This window comes from Crassostrea angulata, chromosome 7, assembly GCF_025612915.1.
Source record: "Crassostrea angulata isolate pt1a10 chromosome 7, ASM2561291v2, whole genome shotgun sequence".
NCBI classification, from domain to species: domain Eukaryota; kingdom Metazoa; phylum Mollusca; class Bivalvia; order Ostreida; family Ostreidae; genus Magallana; species Magallana angulata.
The window spans coordinates 47816655-47837329 of record NC_069117.1 but is presented as its reverse complement, the minus strand read 5'-3'; the positions used below and the strand labels follow the sequence as shown (position 1 = coordinate 47837329).

General features: G+C 33.2%; 1 protein-coding gene across 1 annotated transcript; it reads left to right on the top strand.

The window, feature by feature from the left end:
* Nucleotides 1-3178: 3178 nt before the first annotated feature.
* Nucleotides 3179-20540, top strand: LOC128155869 (neuropeptide S receptor-like). Its single transcript, XM_052817744.1, has 9 exons — nt 3179-3526; nt 14216-14354; nt 15347-15450; nt 15980-16073; nt 16172-16332; nt 16686-16848; nt 17113-17217; nt 18981-19164; nt 19506-20540. The coding sequence occupies exons 1-9, from the start codon at nt 3440-3442 to the stop codon at nt 19933-19935; spliced, it is 1467 nt and encodes a 488-aa protein (XP_052673704.1). The 5' UTR covers nt 3179-3439; the 3' UTR covers nt 19936-20540.
* Nucleotides 20541-20675: the final 135 nt, after the last annotated feature.

Genomic DNA, 20675 nt, shown 5'->3' with positions numbered 1-20675 from the left:
TGTCAATTTCAACTGTTATCCTCCCAAACAGGCACTATTTATTTTATTTTACTGAATGTCTTTATATTAGAGAATTTTTTACTGCTTTTATATAGAAATGACATGAATTCTACGGCGAACCGTACGCGCATAATTTACGCGCATGTAACAATTCGTTTTGTTAAACTTTCATGTTAAATACTAAAATCTGATTGGTTTAGACGCAGTTCATAATCTGTTCTATTAACATCAGCGTTAGCAACGCACTTAGCAACGGGTAACATTACGAATTGTTACATATAACAAAATAAATAGTGCCTGTTTGGGAGGATAACAGTTGAAATTGACACCCCGAGAAAACCATTGTCAACCTCCGCTTCGCGTCGGTTGACAATGGTTTTCTCGGGGTGTCAATTTCAACTGTTACCCTCCCTAACAGGCACAATTTATATAGTGTTACCCGTTGCTAAGTGTGTTGCTAACGCTGAGGGTAATAGAACGGATTGTCAACTGTGGCTTAACCAATCAGATTTTATTATTTAACTTGAAAGTATAAAAATGTAAACTATACACCGGTAAGTTTCTGACATGTGATAGTGCAACATGCACGCGGTACGGAAGGTCAACCCTCTGCAGGGAATTAGCTGGGGGAGGTCTAAAAAGCTGAAAAATCATGAAAAATTAGCAAAATATGAAAGGGTCAAAATCTCATAAAAACCAGTATGTAGAGAATTTTACAGGTTTTGACTAGTAATTTTCTTCTGATATTGGTGATTGGCCTTATAAAGAATGAATTAAAGGTATTTGTGCTGAATGGGACCTGAGGAAATTCTAGTTACAGAGTTCGGAAGACATGCATTCCTTGGCTACAATGAATTGTATAAAAAAAACTGTCCCCTGCCACCTAAACGATGAGAGGACAATCTTAATTTAGATATACATTGTTGAAATTTTACAGGAACTGACTTTCTAAGGTAATATTGAAGATAAAATCCATCGACTAAATATTTATAAAAATGACATTTCTGCGAATTTTCTATTCTACCAAAAATATCTTCTTTAGCCAGGTATGCGATTCGTTGTTTTATGACTTTTAGAGTAAGTGAACCAATTGTTTGTTTATTCCAAACTTTATTGAACCCAATTTCATTTAAAATTTTCTTTACATCAGACGCTCAGTGTCTTGTTCCATGTAATTCGCAGTTACATTTCTTCGTAACACTTTTGGATAATACAATTATTACTACATAACGCATCCTTCCAAAGTTTAAAAAATTGAAAAAAAAACCTGTTTGTAATAAGAGGTAATCGACCGAACTCTGCATACACAGCACCATTACATGAAGACCTTTTCACACCCAGGGTTTGCTTACAGAAATCAATTTAAGGTGCAGTTTTTCAACATTGGGACCTTTATGAAAGCCCCAAATTTCTGAAGCATAATTAATAATACCACCAACATAACAATCAAAAAGCGATAATAATATGTCATGATTAAGTATCATGAGTCTAATATTTTTCCGCGCAAACATACATGTGGTCTTTCTACCCTGTACAGATAATTGTTTTTCAGCTTTTGTAGATTTAGTATTAAATTGGAATATTATTCCCAAATAAGTAAATTCTAATACGACATTGCCAATAAACCATTTTCCGTTACATTTGATTTTGACATTATTTCTAAAAAATACAATTTTTAATTTTTCAACATTTATTACAAGTTTTGCAATAGTGTGACAATTCATTTAAAAGTAGTTGTAGACCTTCAACAGATTCAGAGAAAAGTACCATGTCATCTGCATACATTAGTAGATAGTAATTCGTGCGGTATGCATCCAGATTTAAAAAAAAATCATTCCAAAATTAATTTCCAAATCATTTACATAAAGATTAAACAAAATTGGAGATAACACTTCACCTTGCATAAGACCGACATTGTTACAAAAATAATTGGGTCTTTTTGCCTTATTTATTTTGAATAAATCTGAATAATTCCGATATTCCAACTGCCTCCTTATTCACACTTTCCAGGAGGAAACTGCACATACACTAATCATATATATGTAAAGGTGACATGTTTTTATAACACAATCACCGCCTTCAATCCATAAACAATACAGAGTTTGTTTTCTATCTGTTTGATTGAAAATAATGAATATTTATGAAACATAAAAAAGGTAAATTGAGTTTTTCAGACTGGCAGCTGGTTTCCGACAATTGGATAAATCTCTTGGACTTCATGTGCCTTTTGTATAATTCGAGTCCTGTACAAATTTAAACTGATACAGTCAGTCAATTTTTTTATGCATGCTGGGCAAGACAGTTCTTTTATAATTGGTTTTATTTTCTTTTGGTCATCGTGATATTTATAAAATTAAAGTTTATATCTTTATTATCCTAAATATATTCTCTGCCTACATCAGTGCTTTTTGTGTCATCTAGAAAGAATGACCTTACCGTGAGCGGGTTAAGTTGGACCCGGAGGACATTATCATTTTAACGATTGAACAGTGTTTAGCATGCCGTCTTCTGGCTTTAAGCGTTTTGGCTGCAAAAAAGGTCCAGGCTTCCATCGTGTTTCCAAAGCATGTACACGTTTTGACAAGGCGTTTCATGTTGTCCATTCAATTCAAAAGTACGAGAAATTAATATCCTTACCTTATTATAAGTTGAAAAAAATCCGAAACTGGAAAATATAGAATTTGGACTAAGGAAGAGATATTTCTTGAAATGTGTTGAACCAGTTTAATTTTTATGGGACAATTATCGGTGTTGATCCATAATTTATGATTTTAGTCATCATAATATTTGTCAATGTGCTTGATCAATACTTTAAAAAACCCAACCAAAATATACTGTAAACTGTTTTAAAGTTTTTTAAATCCAATCATAATTAATAAAAACAGATCAAAGATCCTAACAAATTATTTTTTCAACCCAGACAAATTTCCGAGGTAATTTCCGAGGTAAGATTTTAAGACATGCCTTCCAAAGGGTAGCCATACAGATGGATATCAAGACAGTCTGTTCTCTGCCCATCCATCTATCGACTCTCCCCATAGATCGGAAATCCGATATCTCTTATTTGCGGTCGAGATATTACGGCTATTTCTTAATAACTAAACAATGAAATGAAGTAATACTAATGGCCATCAGTAATAAACTGAAGCTCTTACACTGCCATGGCGGAAGTTGACAGAATAGTGTCAACGACGCCGAGAAGAGTTGTCTCCTAATGCTGGGTTCATTTTAACTGAAAATGAATTTTCTCGCAGTGCTCAATTCTCGAGCTGCAGGGCGTTTGTGTTTATACCGGTACCAATCAATGAAACCTAGCTAGAAAAACAGATCTTTGAAGCACCAAGCCTATGTAGATTTGCATTTCATTGGGGAGGATGTTATAACAATTGCTGTTGGAGAGTTTTGCCTGTATAGCTTGATTAGTGCAAAGGACTTGAATATGGACAAGAGCAATGCAACAAAATTGCTGGATCCGCGAAACCTTTCCGACTCTTTTGGCGATCATAGAGAAGTTTCTTTTTGGCAGGTAAGACATAATTCGACATGTATATGATATAAGTATACATGTAGATATGCATGATAAGAATAACAATGTCCTAGATTAAATTTAGAGGTTAAACTAATTATATTTGGGACTAATATAAATATCATCGATGCAAAAATATTAAAACAATCGTTGGAAAATAACATATAAAAGTACACTCGGATTCTTATCAAATTGGTTATTCAGTGGAAGAAAATGCAGTATCAGCAGCACTTGATTTGTTCCTTGTAAATTACGTGAGAAGAAAGTCAAGAAGATACATGTTTGTTTTCACATAGGCTAAACATTAAAATGATTACATACTCGGAGAGAAAATATTGTCTTCTCTTCAAAGAAAAGTTTTTATAACACTTGAGATTTAATCCTTTCCCGCATCAAGAAACCAGCATGTAACGATATGTTTTTGACATTAATGCACGTTTATAATCAATGCCTCATGCAGTAAAAAGTATTGAAAACCGGAGTTTGACTTGCATTGATATTAAAAGATGTTTGGTTTGATTGTATACATGTATGATTGCATCAAAATTGATATTTAAAAAACAAAACAAAACGCAGTATCTTTCCAATTGCACGATGACTAGTTTTGAAATGTAATTTACCAGCGAATGAGCAGCAGACCAAAACACCGATACCCCAAAGGTCAAAATAAAATTCCGCTAAAACTATTAACCAAAACTTGTTTCAAAGTGTGTTTGCCTGTGTACTCTTTATAGTTGATTCAAATACCTATGATTAGACAATACGAGGGTTGTTCGGAAATAATTGAGAATTTTACTCTTATTTCATTGGGGAAAAAGATAAACCCTTGAAATTTTAGAATAACGTACATCAGGATAGAGTTAATCAATGTAAAAAATGTATTGTTCATAGCATGATTAGATCATTCCTGGTAATCTGACCAAATTGCCATCGCCTAGTGACCCGGCGCAACCGAAAACTTACCGCAACGTCATTTTAATTAATGCTTCTTATTGACCCTATGTTTTAAACACCTAACAAACAAAGGGAAATTAGAAATAATTCTTCATTTCTCATCTTTTGTTTACATTTTAAAATGTCAACATTCGCATATTCCCTCCATTCTTGATTTTTGTGGAAAAAAATCGGGTCATTTCTAACCAAAAGTCAAATTACTGTGAAATGTCTCCTGCAGTGATTCTGTGTACATGTTTTAGAACTGTTGACATCAGTTAGTGTGTAAAAAGTACTTGATATTTAGTCACTTTGCCTGAATTCTAGCTAAACAATAAGTGTAAAAAGACGATAAACTGAAGTTCTTTATCCCTTGCCATCGTATAGTTTTTGTTAAAGCAATTGGGTGGTATTAAAAGGTCTTTTCCAGAATATTTCCATCAATTTGATGTATATTCACTGCGCCGCCTTGACGTCAACTCTCTACTTACTGTCGCTTGGTAACGATATCTGTACCATATCTGTATTTCAACTCAAACACTCGTGAAACTTGATCAAAAGTTAGTCACAATAAATAGCAAAATGAACATTTATAATCTGATTTCTTTTAGTGTAAGCTGTAAGTTTGCGGACACTTAGATAGACGATGTATTAGTTCTCTTATTCTCCGAGTTTATGCTTGCGCCGGGTACCCCGACCACCGATTTGTTTATCTACCGTTGTAAACAAATATTAAACATTTTTTAAATATTACTTTCTTTAACTACATGTATTTGTTAAGGTTTCTTCAATGTTCATGCCAATTATCACCCTAATTCGTCACTTAGAAAGGGAAATATCCTTGTTGTCTCAATAATTTCCGAACAACCCTCGTAATGTTAGTAATGTATTACATTAAAGTTTTAAAATTTAAAGAATTTTGAAAAAAAAAATTGTTATAGATAGTTTTAAATTATCAGAATTTTAAATTTTTAATGTGACACATGTATTGTTAAATTAAATCTTACTCGATGCTTCGTGAGAGATTAAAACTATTTGTGATATTTGGTTAAAATGAAAAAAAATTTATATTTTGATGGCTAAACATCAGACCTAGCGTTAAAGTCAACTCTGTACCATAGTATCATTTTTGAGCAGCTAGAAACCCCACGGAGAATACAAACGTTTATATTGATATGATCGTTATTGATAATATTTTCGAAATATCGTTCGTCGCTCTTTTAATATCATGGGAAATACCAAAATAACGGAGCTTTGGACTTATCCTCGTGATGAACTTTTAAACCGAAGTCTGCAACGGTAAATTTTTTGACAAGCACACTACAGATGCTACATGGCATCGGTATACATTGACCTATACATGCATATGTATACGTTATCTATTCAACCATCAAAACCTGCATGCATGTAAACATTATAATATCAAGCAATTATATCATCAAAAGTGTTGCTCTCAATAATCGAAGGCGGGACATATACCGTAGTCTTTCATAGTTGCCAATTAATAATTCGGATTAGTTCTTTTTCATTAATAAACCAATGTCTACAAAATGCAGAACAATTGCACGAAGTGGGAATTTATTCGGCATATTTCGTTGCCGAGTATTGGCTGCTTTTTTTCATCAAATTTCCATATATAAGAACAAAGTCATTAACAACATGAATAAAGATGAATCATTCGATCTCCATATAAATGACATATCAGTAAGTTAGACTATAAAACATGTACCAATGTATGGTTCTAGGTTTGTAACGCATATTAGTACACGGATATCAGTCTCTCTTTTGTGGGACAGTATTGATAAAGTATATTACTTAAAAATAAGTATTAAATAACTTACTTCAATATGCTGATATAACCTTTATTAGAAATAAAAAAGAGATTTGCGTGCAACAGTCTCCTCGTGTGTATTGCGATACACTTTTTAAAAAGTACAGTGTTAATTTCTATGCATATAGCATGCAAAAGAGTGCATGCATGTATGTGTCATGCACAGGTCCAGAAAAAAATTTCCAGGGGAAGGGGGCGGGGCCCGAGGAATAATTTTGTTTTCGGAGGCCTAGTTATAGAAATTTCATTACAGTGTATGTGAATTAAATTTATATGAATTTTCTAGACCCAATCGAACCCCTCTAAATCAGCACATGTTTCATTTTGAGTTTTGTTGAAAGTAGGATTGAGTGATTGCATGAACGATTGCATGTATGTAGTATTTATATCATCATGTATACAATTCATCACATAATACTAGTTTTGTCTATTTTGTACACAGAACATTAATTTTGTTATATTGCTGCAAGTATAAACCAAATGAAAAATTATTTAACAATTGCACGGAAGAAGAAAAAGTAAATTTCATATACGTGTAAGATTTGATAGTTATCATTGCATGGGGCTCATGATAATTTTGCGCAACATTGTTGGTGTAGCATGACAAATTCTCATTTTTTTCCCAACCGGATTTTTATATAATTCTTTACGTGATTTGAATACAAGTATTTGATGATGCGAGCCATTTTGCTAAAGTAAAACTATATTTTTATTGTTGACGTTTTTTGTGCAACTCAATACTGTAAGGATAAGGCTTTTGCACAGTGTCAACAATTGCAACTCCTCAGTGCACGTCGTTGTAATTGGGCTTTTACACTATTTTAAACATCGTCGCGCTTTGAGCAGCATTGCATGCGACAACACGCCATCACTGCACCCCTAATTATAAGCAACTCGCTGTATCTGAGACTATCTGAAACTATTTGACTCCGTCTCCATCATTCATTTCGATGCGCCAAGGTAAGTTATTCGCCGAATACGCTGACAACAACCTCACACCACATGGTGTTTTGCGTTCATACAACACGCGGTCATGCAAATGCAACTTCACAAAGCACGTCATTGAGCTAACACAGTCTTACTCACTCGCCGTCGCGATAACACGAATTCAATGCGCCGTCACATTACACGTTATCGCGCGAAATCGTGACAGTGGGTCGGTAGATCTGATGGGTAATGTGTGACACCCCCCCCCCCCCCCCCGCCTCCTTAAATATGAGCCAAGTTCTAGGTTGTTGTGTTTCCATTACAAACACAAAATATTTAGCATAATATTTTTATCCCAATTACAATTTGAAATGTACAGGACGGCAATATATATGCATACACCAGTAAGTGCCACAACAATAACTGCAGCCCAGAGTATTGCAACTAAGTGGGTCGTATTTAACAGAGCATGCATTGGCACGGCGGATATTTAAAATCTCATTGCACAGTGACAGGTTCTACTGTTTCCTGTTTGTTGACGTAATAAGGACGATAGAAAATCAATTTGGTTAAATTTATATCCATTATGCATGCCACTCTGTAGAGTTCTGATTTAACAATATTGCTTACCTTCGATAGTCGAAATCACAGCAACTGGAGGAAGTTATGCATATAAAACTTATGATCAACATCACCCGCCTGTGACAAATGTAACTTTCCCTTAATTAACTGAATTAATTAACTTAATTTTTTGTTCAATTGATGGTTCGATATTTCTTTATTTTCGAATCCTTTAGTATAAACTGTACACATTATAAGCATTGCGTTTGGCCCGAGAATGAATAAAAAATTAGATACTATATAAACAACATGTTTTTATAACAACAACACACAGATTGTCAATTTTGATAAGCTTATACTGACATACAAGGTAAGTCACACTCTTCTCTTTGTTAAAAATCACAAATGGCATTTCATGATCAAAATAAATACGTTACATGCTAACACATGAATAAGTTGCAGATCAATAGAAATAACACATACCGCATTTGTTGCTCTGTTGTTGTTTTTTTAAATTACAATTATTTAGCCTTTCCATCTGTGGCTTCAATCTCTTATTTGATATTAAGTAAATACTTCTCTTTTTAAACATTTTTCTACAAATCTTGCTTAGTTCTTTATCACGTATACAACACCGTTCTTTCACTTTTATGGCATCCTTCCCTCTCTTCATATCCTTTACCTATTTGATTTCTCTTCTTTTCAATGAATTTTGTGCAAAATGTTCATGATAAAGAAGATTTACCTGCATTTTATTGTTCTTATTTATCAAAACTACAATCATGTATTTCATGATCATCAAAATGTTTGTGTGTGTATATAGATACATATAGTGTGTGTATTACTTTGTTAATAAAAAAAGGGAAATATATGTACCTGTATGTTCACAGATACCGTATATAATGCTTATTTAGAGCTACTTAGTAACCTTATGTTTCAATATTAATACATGTATAAGTAGCCTTAGTCGATTAATATATACATTATCTATTGGTTTGTTACAATTGTCTCAATACTCAATTCCAGCTATTCTTTTCTCGCCTTTCATTTTCTATTTCTTTTCCCTACATTTTTCCTAATCAATGTTTATGTGTAATGTTATTGTAGTTGAAAATTTTACCCACCTCTCATTTGTAAAATGACGAGAGCGAGATTAACATAAGCCTTTTGGCTTGTTTCTCAATCTTCTATGTACTGTCATTATATAATGTATGATGCAATTCACTAAATAAATATTGTTTAAACTAAAAAGGGAAAAAACTGCATATTGCATGTTTGATTGCTGTCATATATTGGAAATACATGCAATCGATTATATTTGATAGGTTCAAGTGCATGTCAACATCATTATGGTAGATGGTGGTGTAATGAGTGCATGAAAATATAATTTATTTTTTCATGTTGATATAGTTTATGTCAACTTAATTATCCTGCATGTTAAAAAATCTGATTTTGTTTTTTGTTATTTAGAATGAAAATGAACCAAGTCCTCTCTATAAAAACAAGATTTTACACAAAATAAAAGTTATTATTAGGAATACAAGTTTAAATCAACTCAAGAAGAATGGAGATCCCACTTGATGATCAACACAGTTAAACAGCCAACAAAGGAAAACCTGTCAATGTGACAGCAAACCGGCTTTTCCTTTAAAAATAATCCATTTGTCAACCCTGAATTGATAAACACTACCTATTCAGAGAAATGTGGCCCTCTATATGCAGTATTTTGTCAAAAAAAATAAGTTCAACAGGTGGTATTTTTTCATAAATTATTAGATATCAATACCCAAGTGATATGCATATCAAATATGTACAATTGATCTGAAAAACTTTATCTTTATATCTTGAAAACTGTTTGATGAGTTACCTGTACAACAGGGGAATAAGTACCACGTAAGTAATATTATACGAAAAAATGACTAAGTTCAACATGTGTTCATTCTTTAAAAATAAATTACAAAAAAATCAAAATCCAAGTACACAACATGCAATGTAATATGCACAATTTGATACATGTAAATTTACAACTGATCTGCCAAAAAACAAGAAGAAAAAAACCCAACTTCCTACAACTGTAAGAGGAGGTATCCATGCAGTAGAGCAACCGCCCGCCCGCCATTTTCACCACTTCAATAACCGGATTTTCCTTTGGAAAACCTGGATAAAACTGCTAAGCACTACCCTAGTGCGTTGCTATGTAATGACAGAAGCCATTTTCGGTTTATTAATGTCTTTTGGTAAAATCTCTTTTCTTTACCAATTACGCGGAAACCTTCTTTTATGTTACAAACCCTAACATTCGCGAGACGTGATATCGCCTATATATACATATTAATTTAGTAAAATCGCAAATTCCTGCAAACACAAAAAATATAAAAGATCAATTGAAATTGTATATAAAGTTTCTTCAATTAAAAATGATAATGATCGAGGTTGCACTCAAAAATAAGTATTTACAATTTATCGATCAGAATTTAATAATTATAGTAGGAAAACATCAAGTTTTTGGCATGCTAATATGTTTTTTTTAACAATCTCTTCTATGTTTTCAATTTTCCTCCTAGCAATGTTTTATTGATTAAATGTGTTTTGACCGTCTCAATTTTATAATTGATTTCTGTTATTAATGTTTCATTCTAGTAGTTTTTATTTTGATAGCTACATGCATCATATATTGTTTAGTACTAGTGAATCTACGGAAAAAAAAAACAATATAATAATTTTTTTTTAAAAATTTGCTTTATTATTCAGAGCAAGTTATTTTCATTATTCTTATCTGTTTTTCTTATAGAAGTAGGAAAACCATCACAATGAAAATTGTATTTAATAAACAGAAAGATCCGTCTGATTTAATGTTCATAAATAATATGCCAATCAAAATAAGACAGAAACACTTGACACAACAATCGAAAACTGTCCCGAGCAATTTTGAAAGAAGCCCATAAAAATGAATGGAAGTCGTGGAAGAAAGAAATAAGTGTCTTGATTGGACTGGAGGCTCCAAGATGTAAACGGAAGTGGTAAGGGAGTCCTGACGGATGTTTATGCAAACGAGTTTACACACGTGTTCTCGCGAGAGTTTCTGTCCTCATTAGCATCGTCGTCATTCTTGCTATATACCCCGGTACGTGTGTGGTGTGTTTGTGTGGAAGGGTAAATTTGACAACAATTAATTTTGCTATTTTAACAAAAGAAGAACCTCAAATTGTTAATCTAGATCGAAGCAATTGTAGTTGAACAACCAAAAATACAACAGTGATTGTGAAGAGAAATCTCAATAAAAACCATTCTTTGAACATTATTTAGATCAATGAACATTGTTCGCTGAACGCAATTTTCAAGGATTTTGTTGCTTAGTTGATCTGGAAAGACAAATGATGTAAAAACACATTTGATTGATAGTTGAACATATTTATACGTACCTTCAAAGAACTTAATTTAATTACAAAATCCACGAAAATACATATGAATGTAAATGATACCACATTTGTTTTGTTTTTTGTTTTGGTCATTTTTAAAAAGAATTTATGCACTTTTAAAAAAATGAAATACAAATACGCCGCATTTTAAACACTCAGAGGTTTCACAGAGTATTGTGCAACTATGGCGGCCAACTGGGTTCCCCCACACAAGCTAATCTTCACGTTCATTGCACGCTGGAGAATAATTATTTGCGATACCTGGGTCAAAAAACATGATATGTTTTTTTATGGAGAAAAATATCAAAGATATTGGTTTTTCATTCTTCTTTTTTTGGAATTCAAATGCAAAATACCTCTGATTTCTGGAATTGCCGAAATTATGAAGTAGAATTACTGATAGAATGATATTATTTTGATATGATTCTTTAAAAGAGGAAAACTATACATGCATGAAAATGTTACGACATTCAGTGTTATTTTTAGTGAATGTTGCAATATGCTGATGACAATCGATGCATTTTTATGGGGCGAAAATTCCTATCATTGGATTATATCATAGAGCACGGACAGAGACTGACACAGAATTCAAATTGATATCAGTATTGGTTTTCCATACCTGTTAGCGGTAAATCAAATTTCCATTGATTTTGAATTAAACGATATTTTTCACTGAAGTACCGAAAAATGAAATATTGAGTATTTGAAGTATAAACTTTGTTAAAAAGGAAGGACTTGATAAAATGTATTAGTATTATGGCGTCTCGTTTAATTATGCCGACACCTATGATATCGTCTTTGCTGGCCGAGGATTACTGATAAACTAAGCTTTTCATAAAGAGAAATATGAAGATATATGAGACGTGTGGTGTATCGGAAACCCTTGGCTAGCGAAGACATTATGGCACGAAATCAATGATTCTAAATGAAAAATGACATCAACTTAACTGAATTTTACAATAAAAATCAAGAAAATTATAAAAAAATATATATATATAATGATAAACGTCCCATCAAGAGCCTTTTGCACACGCTCTGACGTCATCAGATGCGGCCTGTCGGCCAAGAGCCCCTATTCACGAATATGTTTCTATCATTGTGAAATACAGGTAATCCTGAATCACAAGGGAATGAAGATGTACAGAAAACCAGATAAAACCAGATACTTCTGAGGAAGTATTACCGGGGACAAACCTTATATTTAGACAATCAGTTCTTTTAAAAAGTCCTTGTATTGAATTTCATTGGAACTATTAAAAATCATCAATTTTTTTATATCCATAGTGTTCGTAAAGTACCCTATGGGTTTTGAAGAAGGCTTTTGAAGTTGCAGTTGGATTTTGCTGTCGACTCTTAATTAGTTATTAGATAAAATTGACAGCTTGTGTCTCTACCATATGTGCTCCCCTCGCGGCATTAAATATAAACAACTCATTGCCTTATTCACTACTGCAGATTAAAACAATCAGTAAGCTTACTTCATTGATTTTTTTGAAACTTTTAAAAGATTTAAGAAAATCAATGCAAGTCTCGAAAACAAGATGGTAAATGTGCAAGTGAATAAAATAGAACCGAAATAAAGAATTATTTTTATTCATATACAGTGTCCGTTATTGGTCTCTGATTATAATCAATACAAAATGGAAATGAGTGCATGTTATAAAAAATTGAAACCGAGAGGGATTATTCATTGAAACCTACTGTGGCTAGGAGTTAAGTTATTAATGAGTCTATACGTCAATTGTCGATATCATCGCGAATTTGACAAATTTATGCTCAATATTATGTATACTATGAATCACATTGGAATTGCAGATACTGTTATTTTTTGTGATTCATGGGGATATGAAGGCAGCGACATTGCCGAAAAAATACACTACCAGCGTTATTGGGTTATTTTTTTCTGCAATGATCGCCACCTTCATAACTCGCATGAACCATCAAGTAAAGTATTTTATTGTTTATATTTACATCTTTTTGTAATAAATTATTAATTCAATCATAAATAGTATAGGTAAAAATAACTATATAGTCTTCATATATGAGAGTTTGAGTCTGATATCATCATGATTATTTCGTGTAGTCTGTTATTTTTTGTTAGGTTGCTGAAGGTTTCGACCAATCGATAAATTGGTTAGAATTGGATCAAGTAGCTTAAAATTGCATCCCTGTTAGTTTCCATATCACTGTGAATTACAATGTATTACAGAGAAAACCCAGAATTTATTGTAAATCTAAACTATATTTCAATTTACTAATAATATTATCTTATTTATCTTATTTAGTATGTGTATTATGTAAAGTTGCAATAAAACTCATTAGTTTAATGTGATGAGATTTAAATGAAGCGACTTTGGAGGATCGATTTAGTTTTTTCTCACTATATCACCTCAATGACGCGTCAGATATTGGTTGAATTTCACAGAATGACAATGAAAATCACTTTTAGATTGTACAGTGAAATAGCTATCAACTTGTTTTCAAAACCTATATACAAATAAAATAACCTTTATGAGAGCCATGATCAATCAGATAGTATTGTCTGCATGGGCCTCAAATGGTTGCGGTTCAATAAGGTTTCGATACATTAATCGGGAAAATCCCACGGCTTTTAAGATTAAGTGTATAAGAATTACAATCTAAGTAATGAAGACGGGAATACACACATTAAAACCTTCATTTATCTGCAAATTCTACGACACAATATCTTTTGCATCAGCTGCTTCTGGTAATATGTGACTGCTGTTGTGCAATTTGTTTATCAAATTATAAAGGGCATTTCGGGCATATTGATGCATATAGACTGAGTAATGTCGCCATATTGCATTTTAGTACGTATTTATGACATATATATTGAGGAATATAAATCAGAATTGGTACCTTATAAACTTAAATGCAACTAAAAAAGTAATGACCGGTAGAATGATATTTAATCATTCTTTGAATGTATCACTACAAATTTCCTCTGATGCACATATTTGTTAATTTGGTTTTGTGTTTTTTGTTCACTTCTTGTAGGTCCCTCAGTTAGTTATGCTGACGTCACTGTTTCTGCTGATCGTCGTAGGCAATGGATGTGTCCTGCTGTCGCTGATATATTCCGAAAATGGCATAAAGACCCGGATGAACTTCTTCATACTGCATTTAGCGATAGCAGGTGACGTAGGAAAAAATTCATACACAGTAATAAGTCGCTGTCTCATTCACTCACTGTTCTCTCTCTCTCTCTCTCTCTCTCTCTCTCTCTCTCTCTCTCTCTCTCTCTCTCTCAGCAAACATTGATTTCAGCAATAGTTTGCATTCTGTTATGAAATATTGATATCCCTTGTATACTAGTATTTTTCTCTCTCCATTTTTTTTTTATTTTCTTAACAAATATGATTGCATTCATAGAGCCACTGTCAGAACCATATCATGATTTAACCAGTTTCAATTCATTTGCCAACATATAAATTATCTAATGTAAATGTTTACGCAATCCTTGAAATTAAAAATAAAATTGCCTTTAAACGCATTATTAGGTATTGATCAGTTTATTAAAGCAAAATATTTGCTAAAAAAAAATAAATGTTTACAATGTTGAAATGAATGGTGTGGTAAAACCTTTGATGTTGACTTTGCACTGAATATTTCGAATCGATCAAAACCTAACTACATTAAAATTAAAAAAAATCCTTTCTTTGATAGTTTATACTAGTCTTTCAGAAAAAAATAACATGCGGTTTAGCTCCTCCATTTTAAAAAAATTAAGGATCAATTAATTGTTATGTTGTGCATGCACATTCTCTTGATTTATTTGAAAATCGAAGAAAACTGTAAAGATAAACGATAAATTGCTTCCCTTGACGTTAGATAGACTGAAAGCATATAAAAGGGTAGCTGCAGAACCCAGCACCGTCGGGTAAATTAGGGTTGAATTGAACTAATTTGATAACAGATTTCAGCATACATGGAACACAGTGAAAGGGTATATATGTCAACATGAATTAATATTTAAACATTTTATTCACATTTTAATTAAAAAAATATAACAATATTGTAAGCACGGCACTTTTTGATGTTTTTATTTAGAATTGAATACATGTAAAATTACAGTTCAAAGCCTTCAACTGTATGTTTTTTTCATTATGCACTAATTAATCCTTGCAGATCTTCTGGTTGGTTTGGTTATAGTCGGACACGATATTGTGGAAAAGGTGCAGATAGATTTTAATGGAGGTTCATTTCTCTGCAAATTACTGCAATACATTAAGGTACTGTAAATCTGCAAACTTCATGAATCAATCAGCTCGTAAAATCAACGAAATTCAAAGCTCGCTTGATAATTGGAACCAAATATTTTGTCACTTTATAAAAGAAATGTGAATATTAAGCAGATATGCACAATTTAAGCATACTTTAACGGTAACATAAATCACTCTTGTAAGATACAATGGACTTGCGTCGCAGTCTGAGTTATCCCTCTTTTAACAAACCGATTAGAGCCAAGACCAAGACCATGGACGTTTGGTACTTTTGTCAAACAGCAATATGACGTAGGCCTTTTAATTTCAATGTCGTTCAATTGGTTCTGTTTGAAATCTGCATTTGTTTGGCTATATTATTATGCTGTTCATTTAATCTTTGCAAATTTTGTTTGAAACCTGCGTCATTTTCAACTTGTTTTGATGCAAAGGGTATTTCATTACATTACACCGCGAGTCAAAGGTTTTGTTAAAATGGATTTTGTTAAAATGTCTCTATATAATAAATGAATAATAGCATATGAACACTATTTTGAAGGTAGTGGTGATATACTCCTCCACGTACGTGTTGGTGTCTATGAGTATTGACAGGCTTGATGCCGTGGCCAGACCAATGAGATTCTCTCGCAGAGGTCAGTAAGAGACCAACGACTTTTTTTTATTATATCAAATCCAACTTTACAATTTTCTGGTTATATCGGACGACATGATTTGCAGTGTGTTTTTGTAGAGTTCAGAGCAAAGGTCCTGATCGCAGCGGCGTGGATTCTCTCATTTGTTTTTGCACTACCAATCCTTGTCCTGTTTGATGTCACAGACGATAATGTCACCTATCTCGACAAAACCGTCACCTTGTGTGATCCGGATTTCAATCATATACACGGACCAAAGGTGAAAGTCATATTTACAAGACTTCGGACTTTCTTGCATCAACACAAGTTGCAAATATTTGACGCTAGTCTAAAGCGATATGGGCACAAATTACGAAGACACAGCAAGCGCTGCACAGATCTTGTTGATTTTACTGAGCCATGATTGATTAACAATGACGTAGACAGGTCTACGTCACGACAATCTAGGTCTAGTTAAAATGACTTATGTATCTGCCTTCATCGGTCTTAAAAACATGTACTCGGCATGCCATGAACTAAATTATGGTATGCCAATTTGACATCAATATTTCATAACTAATGATCGCCCGATTTTTAATGGTGCTTTGTATAACTGATCTATATTCATTACAGATTTATATGACCCTTATAGCACTGGCGGCCTTTATCATCCCCACTCTAATAATTATGGTATGTTATTGCTTCATCATCGCCGTTATCAGCCGCAATGACGATGACGCACAGAGAGAACGATCCAACTGGACGTTTGAAAGACAAGAAAGTTTGCTTAGTAACGGTATGTCTAGAAAGTTTTCTCACTCTAAAGTACATGTGCAGATTTGTAAAATTTTTCAAATGGAGTGATGGGGGTCGGGGAGGAATAATAATTTTGTTTGTCCAGGGGAGGGGGAGAGGCTTAGTTTTTGGTTATCATAATGTGAATTTGATGAGTTTGAAGTTAGACCCCCCCCCTCGCTAAATCCGCACATGATCTAGGTATGTAAAGGAGTTAGAGATACTGCTTATCATTTATCAATAACGTTGCTTCATTTCTTGACAGTGACCGTAGATTCGTCTCGTGGTTATTCGTTGGGAAGACACAGAAACCCTATCATTGAACGAGCCAAAGTCAGGACCGTAAAGATGACGGTCTTCATTGTTTTAGGTAAATTGAGTCGTTAAAATGACAGGTGGCCATAATTCGACTATATTGATTTCCATTACACAAAGAGCTTTGTGTACAGATATAGGAAGTTATTAGAATATTGAACCCAATTTTAATTTCGAATTTTCGTTTAAATTTTTAAGCTAGATCTACATACAAATGTGTGCGTGTGGTCTGCTAAAGGTTCAAGGACAAAGCGATTTTAAAGTACGCTTTCCTACTCATATTGTAATATCTTTAACTTCATCTCCCTGATGAAATCTTTTGCCTTCAGGGAAGAACAACGATTAAAACAATTGACCTGGCTTTTGTAATATCATTATAGTACCAGTATTTAAGTACTTTTGAAATTCGGATTTACTTTACCCCTGCGTTACTACATTTTATATCCTCTCTCTCTCTCTCCTTCTCTCTCTCTCTCTCTCTCTCTCCCCCTCTCTCTCTCTCTCTCTCTCTCTCTCTCTCTCTCTCTCAATTTAGTAATTTAGACACACACAAAGATATCGTTTTTGCGCCTCATTTTACATAATTTTGATATGTTTTGAGTGTAATAAAAACACTTTAACTTGTGAAAATCAGTCGTAATCAATAAATAACCAGAGTTAAAGGAAATGTTTCATAGAATTTTCCCACTTTGATTAAGACACATCCAAAGTAAAACACAATTATCATAATTAAAGGACCAGTAAGAAAAGAAGTTCCATTACTGTTATTAGCAGCCGATGCTGTCTTTTGATAAAGTAAGATTTCTCCATTGATGTTTTTCAACATACCATCTGATCAGTGCAAAAATATACATAAAACAATTATATGTAGGAGCAAAATGAACACCTATACATTATGAACAAAATATGTTACTATTATAAGCTTGAAGAAAATGAAGAGAATTAGTTTTTGATATATTATAATATCTATTGTAATAAAATAGTTATAGACTATTGATATCAGTCAGTACCTGCATGATGAAAGAGTATCAACCTCGGACTTCGTCCTCGGCCGATATACTCCCATCAGGTCTATAAAACCATGTATTGACCGATTTCAAAAGGCTATGATTGTATAATATACACTCTTATGCAGTAGCTTTGGTAAATGAACCTTGAATACCGGCCTGGATAGCTTATGAATAGATCACCTGACTAGGAATAAAGGGGTCCTGAATTCGATTCAAGTTTCAGCTACACACTCTGTATGTTACAAAAAGTGCCATCGATCGTTTGACCAGCCTTTCGAATTGTCAGAAATCCGAGCCAGGGTTAAATTTTTGCCGGGTCCAAATACATTATATGTTTTTGAAAAATGAAATAGAAAAACAAATCTTCAAAAATGTTGGTTCCCTCAAATATAATTATTTTTAAATTTTGATTTATTAATATTATAATACTTCAATCATATCTGAAAGTATTTTTTGGAATGACTATGTGAAAGTATACATGTATGATAGGCGTACAGAAATAGGAAAATTTTATAGTATAAATATAATGCAACATTTGTATTTTTTATATTTGCATGTATCAATATGCAATCTAATTGTATTTTTTATATTTACATGTATTAATATGCAATCTAATTAAAATCAGCTGCTCTGATACGCTACGGCTCTCGTATCATAACATTTGATTTTAATCAGATTGATCAAAATGTTGACCCCCCCCCCAAAAAAAAAAAAAACCAACCCAAAAAACCCTAAAGAGACAGCCCAAAATATCCAAAAATTTAAATCATGTTTATTTCTGATTGGTTTCTATTTGTGTATATTTTAGCATTTATTATCTGCTGGTGCCCCTACTTTGGGTTCATGCTTTACCAGGTGTACGTTTCGGGGACACCCCACACCAGCACAATGAGGGCTGTCACATCCCTGGTCAGCAGCCTCTCCCCGCTCAACTCGGCAGTCAACCCGATCATCTACGGAATCTTCAGTACCAGGATCTGTCGAAATCTAAGGTCACTACTGCTTACAATCACATTTTCTAATGTATCCATCGAGAAAAGTGAACGTTTTTAATACAATGTTTAATGTCAAAATATAAGGGCTCAAAAATTAAAAATTTAGAATTTACTGGATGGGTGTGAATACAAAACTTACACGACATGAAAACCATCAAGAATACCATTATGAATTTTAAGTTTTTCTTTTATTTTTATAGTTTGATAATATTTCGAATAATCCAACATATAATATTTAAGAAAAAGTAATAACATGTAATTAACAATTAAGAAAAACATTCATCAAGGCCGGTGATTCAGAACAGCCTGTTCAGTATATAATTTCTTTTCTCTCGCAGACGTGTGCCATTTTTGAAACATTTCGTGTGTTGTGGGCGACACAAGCGCCGCTTCGGGAGCAGAATGTCGCATACCTCACAAGTCGAAGGTGTTTTTCTGAATGACGTTTCTTCTCTGAGGCGTCGCCAAATGTCGGGATCGAGGTGGAACTCCGATCCCGACCAACGGAATTCCAGGAGAACAAATAGACCTCTGTTACACAGGTGCTCCTCTCTTTCGATTGAGCAGCCAAAACAGGAAGTTCCGTCAAATAATCACTCCCAAACGTGTAGGTTGACGTGTAAGGCGAGGAATGTGAAAGTTAGTTTGAATAGAACAGACGAAAAAAATAGAAGGTGCATTCCTTTGCTGCACCGCGAACTCTCCGTAGAAGACGGCGAAATACTACGATCTCACACTGTAGTAAAACAGATGTCAGACGAAGTGTAAAGACGTTTATCTTATATTCCATTTGAATTTTGTGTGTTTTAATTATGTGAGATAGAGTAGATTGGATGTGCATTGAAATCAATCATAAATGCAATGGTACGTTGAGAGGAACCGCAGACTGCTTCGTTTTGCATTTTAAATGGGATTTCGTGTTGTGTTTGCATTGAATTTTTTATAACAAAACAAATTTATGCCTGCGAAAGGAAAATCTAAGAAAAAAAGTTGATATTTTTAAAGGGTTCTTTATTTAGAGCTAAAAAATGAGTGTTAAATGTCTCTGTCATTTTAATATAACATAAAAAAGAAACCCGACCTTGAGAGAAAACATTATCAAACTCGTTCGTATTTATAAACAATAAAATGTTTTTTGTTGGCTTATGTGCGCAAACTGTTGTAAAAACACGGGTTATTCAACGTTTTATTCTGTAAAGGTTGTAACCAATTAACGTCATATGAACCAAGAAAGAAAACATGTTTACATGAAAATCTTCTTATGTGACGTTATTTCAAGAAGAAAAAGTGTGTAAACTATCGTTATAGATGATACTGTTACATACGGTAGATAAAAGGAATTGATCTGTGCGCTGCGTTGAAGATAGAAGAAGCTAGTCAAAGGTCTAGAAATTTGGTCTTGATAAACCAGAAAATACAAATTTATTAAATTCAAATTGTTAATGATAAAGAAGCGCGCATAATACCAGCAAAAGTTTACCAGTAAAAATTCATGCAAATTCTTATAG